The 19,249-nt window shown below is 57.3% G+C and overlaps 1 protein-coding gene across 5 annotated transcripts in view; it reads right to left on the reverse strand.

Moving 5' to 3' along the window:
• NACC2 (NACC family member 2) overlaps positions 1-19,249 on the reverse strand; it is a 64,441-nt gene that overhangs the window by 24,025 nt on the left and 21,167 nt on the right. Inside the window, exons 2-3 of one of the 5 annotated variants that reach the window (XM_064579698.1) lie at positions 10,947-11,144; positions 1,164-2,108 (exon numbers count right to left, since the gene is read on the reverse strand). In XM_064579698.1, coding sequence (XP_064435768.1) covers positions 1,164-2,046 — 883 coding nt within the window. In that variant the 5' untranslated portion in view covers positions 2,047-2,108; positions 10,947-11,144. Of the gene's footprint in view, positions 1-1,163; positions 2,109-3,433; positions 4,034-10,905; positions 11,145-19,249 lie in introns of those variants that run through there. The other 4 variants (XM_045883498.3, XM_064579697.1, XM_064579699.1 and 1 more) reach the window with 4 other exon arrangements.

Genomic DNA, 19,249 nt, shown 5'->3' on the forward strand with positions numbered 1-19,249 from the left:
GGCCTTCATGCTCGTGTCCTGTGCAAGTCACTCAATATGACCACGTACATTCAAATAATGAGCTCTAGGTAAACATCATTCACTCACAGCCCCTGAGGAGGGCAGGCGGGCGCCCAGGCAGAGCCTCCCTGCTCCCCCCGGCTTGGCCACACCATCCAGTCCTTGGCTGCTCGCGGGGAAGTGGCCATCCCAAGGGCCCCAGCTGGTCAGATCGACCAGTACCGGCCTAGAGGTGGAGGAGTAGATGGGGGGGCAGCATCTGCCCCACCAGGGCACCAGGACACAGGGGAACAGAGGGCAGGAAAGAGTCACCACACTGCCCCTCGGGGCCCCAGTTCTGGGACGTCACTTCCCGCTAGCACCATGTGTCCAGAGCCAGTGCACTGGGCATAGGCCCTGCATGCAGATGAGCAGGCAGCGGGCCCAGGCGCACAGCCAGTTTTCGGGGAATACGGACGGCAGGTGGACACCCGATCTGGGGCCCCAACTACTGGACCCTCTACCTAGCAGACCCTGAATGGTCTCCAGGGACTGGGACGCAATCTGTAACACCATGCTAAGTGGGGGCATCTCAGGTGTGCAGGCCCCCAGTGGGGGACCCCCCACAAATAATGGGGGGCAGCTCATTCAGTTCAACAAGCACCTTCCGGCCTGTCCCTCAGTGCTGGACCCAGGGAGGTGGTGGCACGTGAGCCAGGTACGGGGGAGTCTCTGGCCTCACTGACAGTCACAGGGAAGGGCTGAGGTCAAAGGTCAGGCAGACCGGGCCACACCAGGTCGCTAAGGTCTTGAGCAGGTGGGTTGCCTACTACCCTGTGAGCCCTCGGGCAGGTCCCTGGGCCACCGAGGCCCTCAGTGTCCTCTGTGACCCATGCAAGAGCGGGCCCCGTCCCACAGGCTGCAGCTTCCCGGGGGGCGGGTTCACCCAGCGTTAAGTGTCCGGTCCTCAGCCAAGGCCCTGCCCCCCTAGCTCAGCAAGCCTAGGTTGGGGACCGTCCCCTGCACTCCCTGGCACAGCGGCCTCCCCGAGCGGCCACGGCCAGGCTGCCCGTGCCACGGGGCCGAGGTCAGGCTCGCCTCGGTACCCACGGGGCCTGGAGGCGCGCCCACACACTGGCGGGTGGCGCGGTCGGGGCACGGGGCCAGCCCCCACCGCGCGTTACCTGCATAGCTGCCGGTGGCCTTGATGTACATCTGGCCATACTGCTCCTCCACCATGGTGTCGTAGGCCTCGTCATCCTCCTCGTCCTCCTCGTTGTGGTAAGACGTGGGGCTGTCGGTGGTGGGCAGGCTGCTGGCCCCCGGACTGGTCCGCTCCCCCTGGGAGTAGGGCACCTGCTGGATGCTGGGGATGAGGGTGGCCAGGCTGGGCACCCCGTAGTAGGAGACCCGGGGCAGCTTGAGAGGGGCTGCGCCCGCCACCGTGGCGCCCGCCACCGCTGTGCCATCCCGGGGCCCCGTCTCCAGCGGGCGCTTGGGGGCCAGGCCCGGGCCGGCGGCCGGCGGCAGCTCCATGGCTTCATGCTTCACACGGGTCAGCAGTGGGATGGGCACGGAGGGGGACACGACGTAGGGGGGGGCTGCGGGGGCGGCCGGCTGCAGCTGGGTGCAGGGGCTCTGGGGCTCAGAGCTGGCGTCCTCGATCATGGCGGTCTGCGAGTCACAGTGGGGCGAGCTCACCTTGAACATGAGGTCTGTGCCGCGCTCCACGATGTGCTGGATCTGCAGGAAGCCGGCCGTGTACATGACCACGAGCTGCTCGCTGGCCGCCATGGTCAGCCTGCCCGTGTAGCAGAAGGACAGGATCTGCTGGAAGCAGGCAGGCGGCACGGTGCCCGGCAGCTCGAAGGCGCTCTTACTGTTGCCGCTGAACAGGTCGCGGAAGTACAGGCTGCTGGCGGCCAGGACGGCCCGGTGGGCCTTGAAAGCCTGGCCTTTGACCACAATGGACACATCACAGTAGAGGCCCAGCAGGCGCTGCTCATTGAGGCAGCCGAGCACAGTGTTCCCGAAGTTGGGGATCTCGATGTGCAGCATCTGCGACATGGCGGGCAGGCGCTAGAGGGCGGGCCTCAGACTCAGCGCGGGAGCGCCCGAGGGGGGCACATCTGTGGGGAGAGAGGGCACGGGGACACCTGGTCAGGCCCCCAGACGCCAGGGCCCACCACCAAGGACGTGCAAACGTGCTCTGCCCCAGCTCGCCCGTGCCCTCCTCCACCCCTCCTCCACGCGGTGCCCCCCCCCCGCCCTCCAGCGGGACCCCCTCCAGCCGAGGGGCCCAGGGGAGGTCCTGGGGCCAAGCTCCTCACGGCGGGAGGCGGGACCCTGCTGGGCTCAGAGCTGCACAGCCGCATTCCAGCCAGGGGCATGCCCCCCACACCTCGTGCAGCTCCCAGAGCCCACCCCCAGGAGAGTGCCGGAGCCCTCGGGGCAGGGACGCCCCGTCTTAGCAGACACCGGGAACAGAAATGGAGGCCTGCACTCTGGGAGGATGGGGAGGACAGAGGACAGAACACGGAACAGGGCACCACCACCCGCGGCGGCTGCCAGGGGTGAGGGTGGCGGCGGCTGGGAGGGGTGAGGGTGGCGGGCCGCGTCTGCAAACTCTTCTCCCCAAGAAAAAGTTAGCAGCAAAGGAGCCCCTCCCAGCCCTTCCCCTGAGGGGGCCGGAACCCAGAGCGAGCGAACGGGTCTTGCAAGGGGGTCTTCTGGTTTCTGGTTTGTTTTTCTTCTTTTCCCTCGTAGCACTAGCTGCACGGAGGGCCCACACGGGGGGAGTCCCGCCCCAGTGGCTGAAGAGGAGGGCCGGGGTGGGGGCGCCCAGGGCAGTGAGCCGAGTTAGCGGAAGCTCGAAGTCAGGCGCCCCCCCCCACTGCCCCTCCCCCGGGACGGGCTCCCCAGGCCACCGGCAGGGACCCGGCCAGACCAGCAGCTGGGAGCCTGGCGCAGCCCCACCTGCCCGCCCTCCCAGTGCCCTGGCTCCCCACACTGGCCAATCCCTGCTGGCTCGGTCCCAGCCCAGGTGACTAAAGGGGTCAGGGGGAGACGGGGCGGGGGGGGGGGGGGACCGGCAAGGGCTTGGGATGCCGCTCCCTCTGCCGCCACCGGGCGCCCTAGGGGCTGGGGGACGGAGCTCCAGCGAGGTTGATCTGATGCCCGGTTCACAGAGGGGTGGGGGCTGGGGACGGCCGGGCGGAGAAGGCGCCGGCCCAACTCCGCACAGCGGCGCCCGCACAAAGGGCTGCTCTGTCCCGTGGGAGGAAAGTGCAGGCGGCCGCAGAGGCGCCGGGTGGCCGGGGAGGGAGGGCGGAGCGCCTGGACCCCGGCGACAGGAGTTGGGCAGATGGGTGGCCGCTGGGGGAGGGCCCGCAGTGCCCCCGCTGCGGAGAAGTTGCCGGGCCGGCCGTGGCACTGGCCCGCAGGGGAGACCTACCTTTGGCGGCTGCCGCCGGTGGCCCGGCACTGCCCGCTCAGCCTGGCAGGGGCAGGCTCGCCGGCTGCTCCGGGAATGCAGCAAACGGAGCGCGAGCCCTTGGGGTGGGGAGGGCGCGAGGAGCCGGGGGAGAGGAGGAGGAGGAGGAGGAGGAGGAGGAGGAGGAGGAGGAGGAGGAGGGCAGAGAGTCTCCGCGCTGGGCTCCGCGGCCGCAGCTCAGCTGCACCCAGCCCGGCTCTCCGGGGCAGCGCACAGCATCTAAATGAAGAGGCCGGATGCAGACGGACATTCAGGCAGCTCTCGGGAATGAATAGCCGCCTTTGATTTCGGAGCCCAAGTAAATGCCAGCTCCAGCCCCAGCTTTAAAAACAGTGGAGTGCCAGTGCCAGAGGAATGCACGGCTCCGGGTGTTGGTACAAGACAGACTTTGATGACTCACCGCAATGCAAACAAAGATGGCAGAAATACTGTACTGTACGTGGGGAAACGCTCCGTGGTGCCACGGCAACTGAGCGCCCGAGATTTATGGTGCAGCTCTGCATGTGAATTACCCAGTAAACTGCCGCTCTGCCATCCCGTAGAGCCCGAGCGTCAAAGCATTTAAACTATTCCAAACAGTCTGCAGGGCTGGCAGGGCCACCCAACTCCTCCAGGGCGGGCGGGGGGCCAGGGCACAGGGGGGCACGGGGGAAGGGGCTGGGGGAAAAGGGGGACAGGAGGATAAGGGGACGGGGGACAAAGGGATGGGGGACAAGTTGGGTAGGGGAACAAGGGGGTGGAGGGACGGGAGAAGAGGAGACAAGGGCAGGGGACAGGGGGATGGGAGACAAGGGGGAGGAGAGGACTGGGGGGACAAGGAGAGCAGGGGGATGGGGACAAGGGGGATGGGAGGGGACAAGGGGAGCAAGGGGCAGGAGGATGGGGTGGGAAGGACAAAGGGGATGGTGGGCATAGGGGGGATAAGGGGGATGGCGGGTATGGGGGTTGGGGAAATGGGGGACAAGGAGGATGGAAAGAGACGGGGGTGGACAAGGAGATGAGGGGACAGGGGGATAAGGGGGACAAGAGGGTATGGGGGATGAGGGGGTGGGGCAGACGGGGTAAGAGCTACATGAGAGTGGGGAGCCCAGCAGTGGGGGGCAGGAGGGGTGATGAGAAAAGAAGCATGAGAAGATGAGAAAAGGGGTGAAGAAAAAGAAGTGGGAGAGGAGGCCCAGGGCCCCGCAGCGCCCCATTCCCCGTCCACACTTCTCCCTGGGTCCCCAGAGCAATCAGGCCCAATGAGCACAGTCCCGCACCCCATCCCACTTGCCCAGGGAAGTCACCCTGTCCCCCAACCCCCGACGCGGGTCTTGTCAAGAACAACTTTGTGCGTGCAGCTGGGCCAGGCCCGGGTGGACGCACCCAGCAGCCCCGACGGACCCATCCCCACAGGCGGGCAGCCAAGTCACCACCCGTGATGGTGACGGGAGGAAGGGGGCCAGGCTGCCGCGCGGGGCCCGCCGCATCCCGCCGCATCCCGCCGCCCCTGGGCCTCTCTCGGGAGGGGAGGCTGTGCTGTGCATGCTGCCTGTCCTGCTCTAGGCTCACACTGCCTGTGGCCCGCCCAGCCTCGGTTTCCCCTCTTGCCACCAACTGTGGACCTGGGAAGACCTCAGACCCCTGCAGAGAGGCAGGGGGTCGAGACTGGCAGGGTCGGAGGTCCAGTCCCCTGCAGCCCCCCCATACAGGTGGCCACCACCCTGACAACTAACCCTGGTGGCTGGAGCGGGGAGGGTCTGGGGGGGCCAGGCAGCAGCCCTCCCACCAGCAAGTGGCATCCAGAGAAAGAAAGGGCCATCTGGCACCTCCCCGTTCCCACGGCGGCTCGGCTTCCGAGAGCAGATAAAACACTGCGGAAGGAACGGAGCAGGAAGAAACCCAGGTGTAGGGAAGCGCCCGCCGGGCAGCCGGCAGCAGGGGCTCCTCCAGGGGCAGCTCTGCACCTCCTGCAGGGGGCTGAGGACTACCCTCTGGGGGGTGACAAGCCCTCTGGGTGCAGGTTGACAGAACTGGTCCCCGCTCGCTGCTCTGAGGATGCAGGGGCCGGCCAGGGGACACGGGGGCCTGCCCCTCAGCCCCCCAAAGCCCCGGTGATGCAGTGAGGCCAGACCTCAGCCCTCCCTCACCTCCAGCTGCATGAGGCAAGTCCAGTGGGCAAACGGGCTTCAGGCCACACGCCCCTCACAGCCAGGTCCCCACTGCCCTTAGGAAGGTCCTGGGGCCACGGTCAGCCATTGCCTGGGGGACGGCCATTCGGCTGCCCTGAGCAGCAGCTCCGAGGGGGCAGCCTTGCCAGCTCACCTTTATCCAGACCCAGAAAGACCGACCCAGGGAAGCCCCCACCAGAAGCCCCGTCAGGCCCCCAGACTGGGGATGGTCTCCTTTTCTTGGGGCGCAGGAGAAGCCCAATGGCCTCAAGATGAGGGAGCTGAAGCCTTGGGGTGGGGGCAGGGGACACAGCCCCCACATGCCACGCAGCCACAAAGGCAGGCAGACTAGGCCACAGGCAGGGCGAAATGGGGAAACAGAGGCCAAAGCCTGGTGGAACTGTGCTGGGGAGGGAAGGGGAGAGCAGGGCCAACCTTGGCCTGGGTGTAGGACTCTGCCCCCCGGGCCCCAGTACACACAGCCTGCACTCCCTGGGACAGACCTGCCCACTTCAGGACGCTGCCTCTTTGTCACCTCCTCCGAGAAGCCTGCCAGGTGCCACTCTTGAGCTGAACAAGGGCAGGGTGGGTCTGCCCAATGTCTGCTGGGCATTTAGGCAAATGCTGGGCACGCCAGGGAGGGCTGCAAGAGTGGGGCTGTGCTGGCCGGTGACAGTGCATTGGAGAGGGGCCCCCAAATGGCCCCTTCACAGACCCACAGCACCTACTGCCAGGAGTCTCCCAGAAAGCCAGGCAGGCTCCCCTGGGCCAGACGAGGGCTCTGGTGCTGAGAGGGGGTGATCCAGGCTGGCGGGGGTGGGCAGAGGCCAGCAACGCTGCACCGGGCCCAGTTCCCAGAGGGCCCCAATTGCCTGGGGCTGGGCAGGGCAGTGGCCAGGTCCCAAACTGAGAGCAGGGGACAGCATGAGGCCCTCAGAGCCCGTCCCTTCAGAAAGCAGGCCCTGCCTGGTCGGCTGGGTGGGAATCCTGGGTCCCAGCAGGCCAACACGCCCCCCCACCCCATGCCAGCCCCGCCCCGACTACTTTGTGTCCACGTCCTGTGGCCTCAGGCAGGTGGCACCACATCTGGGATGCTCATCTGTCAAGGAGGGTCGGGTTTACCCTGGACGGTCACCGCAGGGTCGAGGGCAATGGCATTCGTCAGGCACTCGGCTCAAGCCTGGCACGATGCCTTGGTAAACGGCACCACGAGGACGCCTACCTGCCGTGACCTGCACGGGAGGCGGTGGTCAGGTGGGTGTCTCCCTCCGCCCCCCTCCCCCGCCCGTCGCGGCCAGTGCCTGCGCCTCAGGGTTGCAGGCCAGGCTGCATGCCCAGAGAGGGACCATTATTCCCCTGTTAGGTGATGAGGCTGTCTGGTCCCCGGGGAGAGGGGACAGCCGGGCTGCTGCCCCTGTGTCCTCAAGCCACCTGCACGGGAGGAGCTCCTGCCCCACAGCCCAGCCCCTGGCAGCCCAGGGGTGGGGGGGGTTAGATTGCTTTCTTAGAAGCCTTGGCTGGGACGCGAACAAAGCTGGACTTCAGGAGGAAAGAATAAAATAAAGGCTTGGTTTACATGCCCAGAGCCATGAAATTAGGACAGGCCTCGGGCCGACCCTCGCACGGTGGCCAGACAGGAGGGCCCCAGGACCTGAGCGGGCTGAGGGCAGCGGGGACACCCCCTCACCTTTCCCTGTGCGGCAGGGCCCAGCCCCACAAGAACACCTTTCCCCTTCTATGCCTCGGTTTCCCCATCTCCCAGCTTCCCGAGCAACACCCTTTGGTTCGCCCCACCCCACAGCAACAGTCGCCGGCCCAGTGGCGTCTGGAAGGTTCTGAAGAGCCAGGAGGACTATCAGAGATCTCTCCATTCATTCTGGCCATCCTCAAAGCCACTGCACCACGGAACCCTCCCCCCTCATAATGCCCTTCAGAATGGAACCCACTTTGGGAAACCCCAAAGCCAGAGTCCAGCCCCTGGAGCTGCGCCAGCCTCAGGGGGCCCCCACCCCAGACTCACTCCAAGACCTCCCCCAGAATGAGAAAACATGAGTAGTGTGTGTGTGTGGGGGGGTGTCTCTTCTCTGCAGACCCCTCCCTCAGGGAGAGCTAGGATCTAGGACCTGGGGTTACGGGTTGTCAACCAAAGCTCCTCCCAGCCCCCCAAGGGCAGTGCTGCCTGTAGGTGGATGAGGGAAGGAGCGCCATGACAAGGGGGTGGGAGTACTGGCCCCAAGAGCTGCAGACATGCACCCACACAGGGCCCAAGGGCCTAGGCAGCATGCAAGTGGGGCACGGATTCTCGGGGTGCAGCCAGGCCACGGCCGGCCACACTGGGCTCTAACAGGTACCAGGAGCACACCAAGGACTTCCCTTCGGGGCCCAGAGGACCAGAGAAGGATGGGCAGTCCAAGAGGAGGGGCCTCCTTCCCAGGACCCCACCCAGACACGTCTCCAAGGTCTGCAGGTCCCGGCCAGACATCCTCAGAAGCCCTGCCAGGACCCCAGCCCCGCCACTCCTCATTCTCCCATACCCGCCCAACCCCCACCCCCAGATCCCAGGGAGCCTCCTTTGGCAGAGGAATGCAGCGTTTAACTTCTGCAGGGTCACCACCAGCAAGGGAAGGAGAGGCGAGGTAACTGAAATTAAATACAATTACTGTGCAGGATTTAATTTTTCCAATCTAATAAGAGGCCCGGGCCTGAGCAAACACACAGCTAGTTCACCGCGGCAGGCAGGGAGGGAGGCAGGCGCACCAGGAAAAAAGGAGCCCCTTCTGCCTCCCTGCCTCTCCTGCCCGGAGGCCAAAACCCATCCTGGGGGCTGCCCCCGCCAGCCTGGGAGAAGCCAGCCTGGCCACAGGGACACCCCCTAAAAGTCAAGGTGCTCGGGGGTCCAGGGCCCGGAGGGAGGCGAGGTACCCTGTGAGTCAGCACGCACACAGTGAGCCGTCAGGGCTGCTAAGAGAGGGTGAGGAGGGGTCGGTCGGCAGGGAGGGAGGCCCCCTTTGGACCAGGGACAGGGCAGGCTCCAGTTATGGGGAGCAGAAGCTCACTTCCATCCCCAACCCCAGTTAATGCTCTGGCTCTGCTCCCGTGAGGGGGCCAGGGAGGGAGGCGGGCCCTTCAAGGGTAGAGGAGCCGGTTCTCAGCATGGGGGCCTGGGCCGCTCAGAGCGGGCCAGGTCCCCTGGGCGCCGGGCGAGGCACCAACCAACTTGGTCCTGAGGTCTGCATTAAACTTTTAATACATCCTAAAACAAGGCCGAGCAGCCACGGGCTCGCTGCTAATGGAAGGGCCAGGGTGAGCAGAAGCAGGGCTCCAGGGCGGGGTCTCTGCTGCCAGGAGCCCCTCCACCAAGTCCCCAACGTGCAGCCCCCACCCCTACTGTGCGCCTGCGTCCCAGCCCCTGCTCTCCGGGTGGGTGTGGACGAGGAGACCGCGGCACCCACAGCGTGCCCCTGCAGAGGCCTGGGGGCCGGGACCTGCCCCCTCCCCAGCATCCCGCGTCAGCACCCAGCCAGCGCAAGCTTCTTTGTCAAGAGAGGGAGGGGCCCCCAGAGCTCGGCGGCAGAGGAGACCCCCAGGGGAAGGGGCACACAGGCCCCCGGAAACTTCCACCCTGGCTCACCACGCTCCAGGCACCTGGCAGCCTCCACCCCAGACCACAGCCTGGACTGGCATCAAGCCTCAGAGCCGGTTTTAACTCCACTAACACACGTTTGCCTGGAACCTTTTTTTTTCCCCAAACAGAAAAGGGCAGCAAGCCAGAATCTGCAAATTCAAACATGTGCTTATCAAGCCTTCCCCCTTGCCGCCCCAAGGAGAGCGCCAGAGACACAGGGCTGGTCCTCAGAGACCAGCACACGCCCAAGGACCCAGGGCACCGGGCAGGCCACCAATGGCCATCAGAGCCACGCTGCCGGGCCAGGGGGCTGGGTCGGGCTGGGAAGACACCCATCGGACGGAACAGGAGGTCCTGCATCTGGGCAGGCGTCCCACGGTGCAGACTCTGACAAGGGTCCGGTCCAGTGGCCGGTGTGGCCCAGCCGAGCCCACGTGCCGCCGCCCACCGAGCACGACAGCCTGCCACCGACATGCCAGCCTCCTACCCTTCCCTCAAATATTCTGACTTTAGCGTGGGCGTGGGGTTGGGGACAAACAAACACGGCGTGAATGGTCACTCAGAGGAGGAGCCGGGAGCCCTGTGGACCCAGCAAGTCCTCACACATGAGCCACAGAACAGTTCCAGAAGGCTTCCAAAGAATGTGAAGCAGTGTTTTGAACAGAGCCGACAATCTCCCTCACCCGTATTTGTAATTTAAATAACGTAAGCTTGAAGAGTGTCTCCCTCGGGCATAGTTTAATAACTTAAAAAGCCAGCTCCACGCACAAGCAGACGGGCCTCCTCCTCCCTTATCAGCTGACGTGAGGTACCCCCCCTTGCACCCCTGGCTCAGGGGGCACTCGGGGGCTGCCCAGACTGAGCTGGCCAGGCCCCATGGAGCTGGACCCTCTCCTCAGCCCTCTCCATGGCACTCTCCCCTGCTGATGGTCCGTGGTGGGGGTAGGGGGGGTCCCGGAGCACCTGGGGGCCAGATGGGGGGTCCCCAGCGGGCGGGCAGGAGGCGGGCGCTGCCCTGTGCCGGTCACCAACTCCTTACCCACAGCGACTCCGCCACACACCCCCGCCCGTTAATATTCATAGCCCTTCCTCATCTGCATTTCGTGCCATAAATAGTCGAGGTAAGACACAAAGCTCCGCTGCATTTCTAATTATGCTTAAAAACCTAATGTAAATCAGACCGACAAAGAAATACTAAATCAGCCGCTGGGGGGGGGGGGGCAATTACGCAGAGACAGGGGCCACGACGCAGCAGACCCCACCTCAGAGCTCCAGGCAAGCAGGCTGCTGGTGATGGTGGCCCACCTGGCCTGGGGCTGGGCAGCAGGGTCCCCAGCCACTCCCTGGCCAACCTCAGCCTTGTTGGCCCTAAAGTCAGAGACAAGCATGGGGTGGGGGAGATGCCCACAGAAGCCCAGGGATGCGCCCCAGTCCCCCAGGGCCAGCCAGCCTGTCTCACCTTCTCCCTAAGGGGTTTCCAGCATGTGCCTCCTTCCCTGCCCAAGGACACTCAGCTGCCCACCTGACGCAGCCACCCGGCTCACAGAGGCCGCCCCCGTGGACCATGAGGGTCTACCCCATGGGTGGGGGCTGTCTCCACCACCCTGTCTCCACGTTTAACCCTCTGAACACTCTGCCTGCCCTCCCCCCCACCCCACCTGCTCAGCTCACACGGTAGTGCAGAACCAAATGTCCCGACCCTCTGGGATGACGCCCCACTCTGGGGATGGAATCCTGGACAGAGCACCAAGCCACTTAAGGGCCACAAGGATGGGATGGTGGGTCTTCTGAGCCCGGAGGAGGCTCCAGCCCTGCATGGGCAGGAGAAATCTGGGTGGGCTTCAGCTCTGCCGTCTGGGGCCAGTCCTCCTGTCTGCAAGGATCCACAGCACAGGACCTAGAGAACAGGAGGGTCTGGGTCAAGGAGAGAGGACAGAGGCCACGCCAGCTATTTAGGGCCCAATACAGTGCCCACCTCAAGGTGGGCATCCAAGGGGCATCTGGGACCCCAGCAGGTGGCACTGATAGATCTCAGGGCCCCCGTGGGCCAGGTTGCAGCTGGTACACCAGGGGCCCCCGGGCAAAGCTCAGCCAGTGAGCGCAGAGGTGCTCAAGCCTCCACCGGGCCCGGCAGGCACCCCCCCTCACCCAGACCCCAAATGCCCCCAGCCCTGCCTTCCTGAGCAGCACACATCCCGGCCCAGCCCTGGTCCTGGCCCCCAGCTGCAGCCAAGACCCAGCCTGGCTTCTCGTCCAGGAGCAGGGCACCTGGGCTGCCACGGCCCTGCTCCTCCTGGGTGCGGCGGCGGGACTACCTCGGGGGACCTGTGGGAGGCACGGGCCCAAGTGACACAGGGGTTGCCCCACTCTGCCTTCAGAGGAGACACAGAGAGCCTGCTGCCCGCATCTGCCTGGCATCACGCCCAGACCTATTTTTAAGCCCATTTACTAGAAATCCCACAAAATAAAGGAAATACGGATAATGCAGTAAGAATCCTGGGGGCCGAATAAAAGCTACACATAATTGTCCTCGTGCTCCAATGTGAGAATCTTAACCACAAACCCCGATCTCCCCAAGCCCTTGTGCAAGGCGGACGCATCTTGCTGTGTGTGGAGGAGGAGCGGAGGGGGCTGGGGGGTGTGGGTTCTCCGCTCCGCCCGGGATCAGAGGCACAGGCCGCGGCTTGCAGCTGGGGCCATAAAAGGTAATTACTGATATGAAAAATGAAGACCCTAAATACCCGACTTTACAGCCCAGGGAACGCCGCTTACCGCCAGGGCAGTGGGCAGGACCCCACTCCCCTCCCATCAGGGGTCACAGCAGCCCCCAGCCCGTGTCTCTTGTGGCTCCCATGGCAAGCCGGGAGGTGGGGGCTGCAGACACCCAGACCTCACAGAAACTGCGGCACAAGGACTGGACTAGCCAGCCGGTGTGCCCGGGAACAGAGGGCTCAGTGCTCACACGGGGAAGGGCAGGACCTCTGGGACGGGCTGGCCAGCTGACACAAGGGGGTGAAAGGCCTTCTGTGCAGTCCCTGAGGATCAGCCAGGCCTGCTGGCCCCCCAGGCTGAGGGCCTGGCTCAGCCCGGCCCACCCCTTCCCGCGGGCCCAACACACCTCAAGGGTGGAAGTTGACACAGAGGACGAAACAGCAACGGAACACGCCTGGGTGACCACTGAAGACGCAGCTGGGTGGGCATGGCCTCATCACCCTCCGGACTCCAGGGCCCCAGCCCTCCCTGGCTCATCCCCCCCTGCCAGCTAGCGGCTATCCGGGTGTCCAGCTATGGGTATCGGGCTTACCACGACCTCCCTCCTGCATACCAGAGCCCTCCCAGACCCAAAGGCCACCTGAGAGCCTGTGGGTGGGGGGGTCTGCACAGGTGGAAGGGGAGCCGAGGTGGAGACAGGTGTGCGTGTAACACAGCCACACATCCTGGCCTCAGAGCACACGATTCATTCTGGGTTGTCACAGAGTCGGGACAAGGCCCACTGGTACCACCACATTCTAGGCTGAAGGAGACTCTCCCCCGCTCGGGGGCTGGGGAGAGGGAACGAACGGCACAGGCCCTTCCCAGGCCTGGCCCCTAATTGTCCTGGAATCCCAGGGAGGTCAGGGAGGCCACAGCCACCAGCTCACGGCCTGACCGGGGTAGAGTGGGGTGAGGTCAGGCCTCCCGTTACTGCAGCAACACCGGGCAGGGGCACGCGCTGCCTCCCACAGTCGGACCCACGCTGGGCACCTGCTCCACGGAGATGCTTCGCCTGGCCCCGCAGAACACGAGGCTTCCCAAGCCCGGCCTTCTCCCTGGGGGTCCTGGCCACGGAGGGGTCAGCTGGGGATTCAGCCTGCAGGAGAAGCTGGAGGTCCAGGGAAGGCCGGCGCTCGCTCCGAGATAGCAGAGAAAGGAGCCAAGAGAGGCAGGACAGGGAACGGTGGACGGTGGGGACATGCTGCCCTCTGCCAGGAGAGGGTGGGGCGGGAGGCCCATGTGGCAGCTGGAGCCAGTGGGTCGCCCCCAGCAAGACACCCAAGACCACCAGCTCAGAAAACAGGCAGGCAGGCTGGGGAGGGGAGCAAGCTCAGGAGATAAACATCGATTCCAGATGGCTGGTACGCTCTTCCGAGGATTCTCAAACACCTGGCAGTAAAGTAAACGTCCCCTCACCATCACAGGGAAGCAGGGCCCCCAAGATCGCTCCAAGATGACCACTGGCTGGGAGGACGCCCTCCGACCCGCTGTCCACGTAGGCTCTATCACGTTACCCATCAACACGTTCGTTTTTGTCCAGGAAAGACACAAAGCTCTCTCTCCATAGGAAAAGACAGCCCCAAGGATGAGGGGTTTTGCTCTGCAGGACATTAGCCTCGAGGGGCCAGGAGACCACCTGTTCCCCCAGTGCCCCCCCTCCCAGCCAGCCTTCTGCCTGCCGGCCTGTCTGCCCATCAAAATCCTGGGTCACTTGTTGTTGGAGCCATGTGCCTTCTCCAGGGCAAGGACCAGGGAGGAGCAGTCACCAGGACCACCCTGTCCAGAGCACCCCCCGAGCTGTGAGCCAGTGAGCGGGTGGGGGTGGTGATGCCTGAGGTCGGGCTTTCCGGTCTGACCACGAGGAGACTCTCCAGGGCAGACGAGGGGTCTCATCCGTGCTGTCCGTCATGTCTGCTCATCCATCAAGATCATAGCTCATGTCCACGGCAGAGAGAAACCTCTCTCTCTCATCAGACAAGGAAAGGTGAGCTGCTCTCTGTGTTTACTTCTGACCCATGGTTAACACTGCAGGTTCTCTGTGTCTAGACCCAAGATGAGCCCTCTCCCACATTAGGTTGGAATTTTTCCTAACTCTGAAGGGTGTTCATGACTTACAGTCTCTTAAGGAGCTGTGTCCTCACACACTAACAGATAGTAAATGATTTTGTAAATCTAAAACCTTTAGAATTCCCAGAATATAAAGAAAGCGAACCTCTAATATTGTAAATGAGCTAGCATTTAAGGGGGAGGGGACCCTTTTCAGAGAAACAACCAGCTCAAAAAGTACTGCCATATAAAACTCTAAATTTCCACAATCCTGAACAAATCAGACTGCTCTGATAACTTGGCGGGGAGGGGGGGGAGACTTAAAAATCTAGCACCCATTTTAGCATTTCATTATCAAGATCTGGATGTGTTTTCTCATGAGGAAAGTAGTTAATCTGAATTTCCCAAACTCCTTATACTGTTTGACCAACCAGAGAACTTCTACATTGTGCTCAAGACTATGAAGAAATATAAAATTTATTGTCGACTCTATTAAATGATTCAAACTGATATCAAAACTGGAATCAAAACTATGTTAGACTCCCACTTCCGGGAATATGGAACACTGGGAGGCTGGAGTGAGGCTTTAAACTCTGTCGGATAATTCTAACATCTGTCATCCAAAAACACAGAACACACAAACAACACATAAAAACACTCAGTGAAGTAGGAATCGGGGAGACTTCCTCAACCTGAAAAAGTGCATATGTGAAAATCCACAACCAACATTATACTCAACAGCAGAAGACTGGCTGCTTCTACTATGTGAGGAAGAAGGCAAGGAGGTCAACACTGTAGGAGAGGCTCTAGTGGAGGCCACTGGGCCGGAAAGTGAAATAAAAATAGTTAGAAAGAAAAAAGTAAAACTATCTCTATTTGTAGAAGACATGATCTTGTAACACAGAAAATTCTAAGGAATCAACCAAAAAACTATTAGAGCTAATAAATGAATTCAGCAAGGTTACAAGATATAAGATCAATATACAAAACTCAAATGCATTTCTATATGCTACAAACAATCTGAAAATGAAATTTAGTAAATAGTTCCATTTATAATGACATCAAAAAGCATAAAATAGTTGGGAATAAACTTAACAGAAGTAGTGTAAACATTTACACTTCGAAAGCTGCAAAATTTTGTTGAAAGAAACTAAAGATCTAAATAGATGGAAAGATACCCATGTTCATGGATTGGAAGATCTAACATTATTAAAGCGGCAGTGCTCCCCAAAATGATCCACAGATTCAGTGTGATCCTAATCAAAATCCCGGCTGATATCATCACAGAAATTAATAAGCTAATCTTAAAATTCATATGGAAGTAAAAGGAACCCAGAACAGCCAAAACATTATTGAAAAGGAACAAAGTTGGAGCACTCACAACTTCCAATTTCAAGACTATGAAGCTACAGTAATCAAAACAGTGTGGGGCTGACATGAGGATACATACATAGATCAGTGGAATAAAAGGGAGAGTCTAGGATCAAACAACAAGGGGGCCAAGACCATTCAACAGGAAAAGAATAATCTTTTCAAAATATGGTGCTTGGACAATTGGACATTCACATGTAAAAGAATGAAGTTGGACCCTAACCTCTCACCATATACAAGAATTAACTTAGAACAAATCAAAGAGTTGAATATAAGAGCTAAAACTATATGACGCTTAAAAGGAAAACATAGGGGTAAATCTCTATAACCCTGGGCTAGGCAACGGATTCTTAGATATGACCCCAAAAGCACAAACTACAAAAGAAAACCAGATAAATTTGACTTCATTAGGTTTAAAAACTTTTGTGCGGGGTGCCTGGGTGGCTCAGTCGGTTAAGCAACTGCCTTGGGCTCAGGTCATGATCTCAGGGTCCTGGGATCAAGCCCTGCATCGGGCTCCGTGGTCGACGGGAAGCCTGCTTCTCCCTCTCCCACTTCCCCTGCTTGTGTTCCCTCTCTTGCCGTCTCTCTCTCTCTGTCAAATAAATAAATAAATAAAATCTTTTTTAAAAAAATTAAAAAATAAAAACTTTTGTGCATCAAAGGGCACCATCAAGAAGGTGAAAAGACAAAGAATGGGAGGGTATATCTGGAATCATATTTCTGATGAGAAATTTGTATCTAGAATATATAAAGGACTCCGACAACTCAACAATAAAAAGACAAATAACCCAATTTAAAAATGGGCAAAGCACTGGTAACATTTCTCCAAAGAAGATACACAAATGTCCAATAATACGTATGTGAAAAGACACTCAACATCATGAGCCATTAGGGAAATGCAAATCAAAACCGTAATGAGATAGCACTTCACACTCACTTGAATGGCTATCATCAAAAAGATAGATTAACCGTGTTGGTGAAGACGTGATGGGAATGTACATGGGTGCAGCCATTTCTGGAGAACAATCTGGAAGTTCCTCAAAAGGTTAAACATGGAGTTGCCGTGGGCCATACACAACTCCACTCCTAGGTAAAACCAAGAGAAATTAAAACAAATGTCCATGCTGGTGTATGAATAGCAGCATTATTCACAATAGCCAAAAAGTGGAAACAACCCAAATGTCCATCAATGGATGAATGGATAAATGAGATGTGGCACAGCCATACAATGGAATATTATTCGTCCATAAAGAGGAGCAAAGTACTGACCCGTGCTATGACATGGATGAACCCTGAAAACATCGTGGTAAGTTAAAAAAAAAAAAAGCCAGCCACAAAAGACCATATATTATATGATCCCATTTATATGAAATCTCTAGAACAGGCAATTTATGGACATAAAACAGATCAGTGGTTGCCTAGAGCCAGAAGTGGTAAAGGATCAGGGAGGAAAAGAGGGAATAGGAGTGACAGCTAAAGGGTGTAGGGTTTCTTTCTGGGCTGAAGAAAATGTTCTAAAATTGATTGTGGGGACACCTGGGTGGCTCAGTCGGTGAAGCATCTGCCTTCAGCTCAGGTCATGATCTCAGAGTCCTGGGATCGAGGCCCGCATCAGGCTCCCTGCTCAGTGGGGAGCCAGCTTCTCCCTCTGCCTGCCACTCCCCTTGTTTGTGCTCTCTCTCTGACAAATAAATAAAATCTTTAAAAAAATAATAAAAAAATAATAAAACTGATTGTGATGATGGTTACATAATTCTGTGATGATGGTTACACACACTGGATTGTGTACCTTATGGGTAACTGTATGGTATGTGACTTATATCTTAATAAAGCTTTTTTTCGAAAAGAAATAAATTACAGATACATCAAAATGAAATTTTAATGTCAAGGGAAGGGGGAGGCACAGAGAAACAGACAAAAGGACAAAACAAACAGGATCAAAAAATAAAATGGCAGACTTAAGCCCTGGCATATCAATAATTCTATCAAATGTAAATCGCCTAAATATACCAATTAAAAGACAGAGATTGGCAGAATAGATGAAAAAAACAGGATCCAATTATATGCTGTCTACAAGAAACTCACTTTCAAACATAATGATACAGGCAATTTGAAAAGAAAAAGACAGGAAAAGATAAATCATGCAAACACAATCAAAAGAAAACAGGGGTTGCTCTATCAAATAAAGTAGATTTCAGAGCAAAGAAAATTATCAGAGACAAAGAAGGACATTTCACAAGGGTCAAAGGTTTAATCCACCCCAAAGGCACAGCAATCCTCAATGTGTATAGACCAGGCAACAGAACAGCTAAATATATGAAGCACAAATGGATAGGACTAAAAAAAGAAAAACAAATACACGATTATACCTGGGGACTTCAACAATCCTCTCTCAACAATTGACAGAACTAGACAGCAGATCAGCAAAGATATAGAGAACCAAAGTCAACTAACAGGATCATCCAACAACAGCACCACACACATTCTTTTCAAGTGTCCGTGAAACGTACACCAAGACAAGCAATATCTTGGACCAAAAAAACGAATCACAAGAAATTTAAAAGAACTGAAATCATACAGAGTGTGCTCTTCCACAATAAAATCAAATTAGAAATCAATAACAGAAACGTTAACAAGGAAATCTACAAACATCTGGGAATAAGCAACACACCTCAGAGTCACCCACGTGTCAGAGGAAGTCTCGAGGAGATCAAGTGAAGGAAAAGGAAAATACAGCATATGAAAATTTGCGGGACACCACTTCAGAGCTGAAAAGAAAATGTATAGCACTAATAGTATTAGAAAAAAGGGGCAATTTTAAATCAATAATCTAAGCTCTCATCTCAAGAACCTAGAAAAATAAGCAAGATAAACTCAGAGGAAATAATGAGGAGAGCAGAAATCAATGAAATTGAAAATAGAGGAAAAAAAATCAAGTGAATCAAAGAGTTGGTTCTTTTAAAAGATCAATGAAGGGCACCTGGGTGGCTCAGTTGGTTAAGCAACTGCCTTCAGCTCAGGTCATAATCCTGGAGTCCTGGGATCGAGTCCCGCATCGGGCTCCCTGCTCAGCGAGGAGCCTGCTTCTCCCTCTGACCCTCCCCCCCCCATGTACTCTCTCTCATTCTCGCTCTCTCAAATAAATAAATCTTTAAAAAAATAAAATAAAATAAATAAAAGATCAATGAAATTGACAAATCTTTAACATTAGTAACAAAGAAAAAGAGAAGACAGATTAATTACCAGTATCAGGAATGAAACAGGGGATATCACTACAGACCCCGCAGATACAAAAAGAGTAGTATCGACAACCTCACGCACATAAACCCAACAACATAAATTAAATAACCAATTCCTAAGGGAATAAAAACCTACCAAAATTCACCTGATATGGAACACAGCATTTGAACAGCCTTCTAACTATTAAGGAAACTGAATTTGTAATTTCAAAAATTCTCAAAAAAGAAATCTCTAAGCCCAGATGGTTTCCCTGGGGAATTCTACCAAACGTAGAAAGACAAATTAACACCACTTGTACACAGTCTTTTCCAGAAAACAGAAAAGGAAAGAACACTTCCCAATTCATTTATGAAACTAGTATTGCCCTGATACCAAAACCAGACAAAGATGGCACAAAAATAGAAAACTGCAAACCAATGTTCCTCATGATAGATACAAAATCCTTAACAAAATATGAACAAATAGAATTCAGCAATATATATATAAAAAAAAAAAACCATATACCATGACCAAGTGGGATTTATTCCAGGGATGCAAGGCTAATTCAATATTTTAAAATCAATCAATGTAACCCACTATCATTAGACT

The sequence above is a fragment of the Mirounga angustirostris genome, unplaced genomic scaffold, assembly GCF_029215605.1.
Source record: "Mirounga angustirostris isolate CCGP_5_RB_7025 unplaced genomic scaffold, mMirAng1.0.hap1 SCAF_15, whole genome shotgun sequence".
Lineage (NCBI taxonomy): Eukaryota > Metazoa > Chordata > Mammalia > Carnivora > Phocidae > Mirounga > Mirounga angustirostris.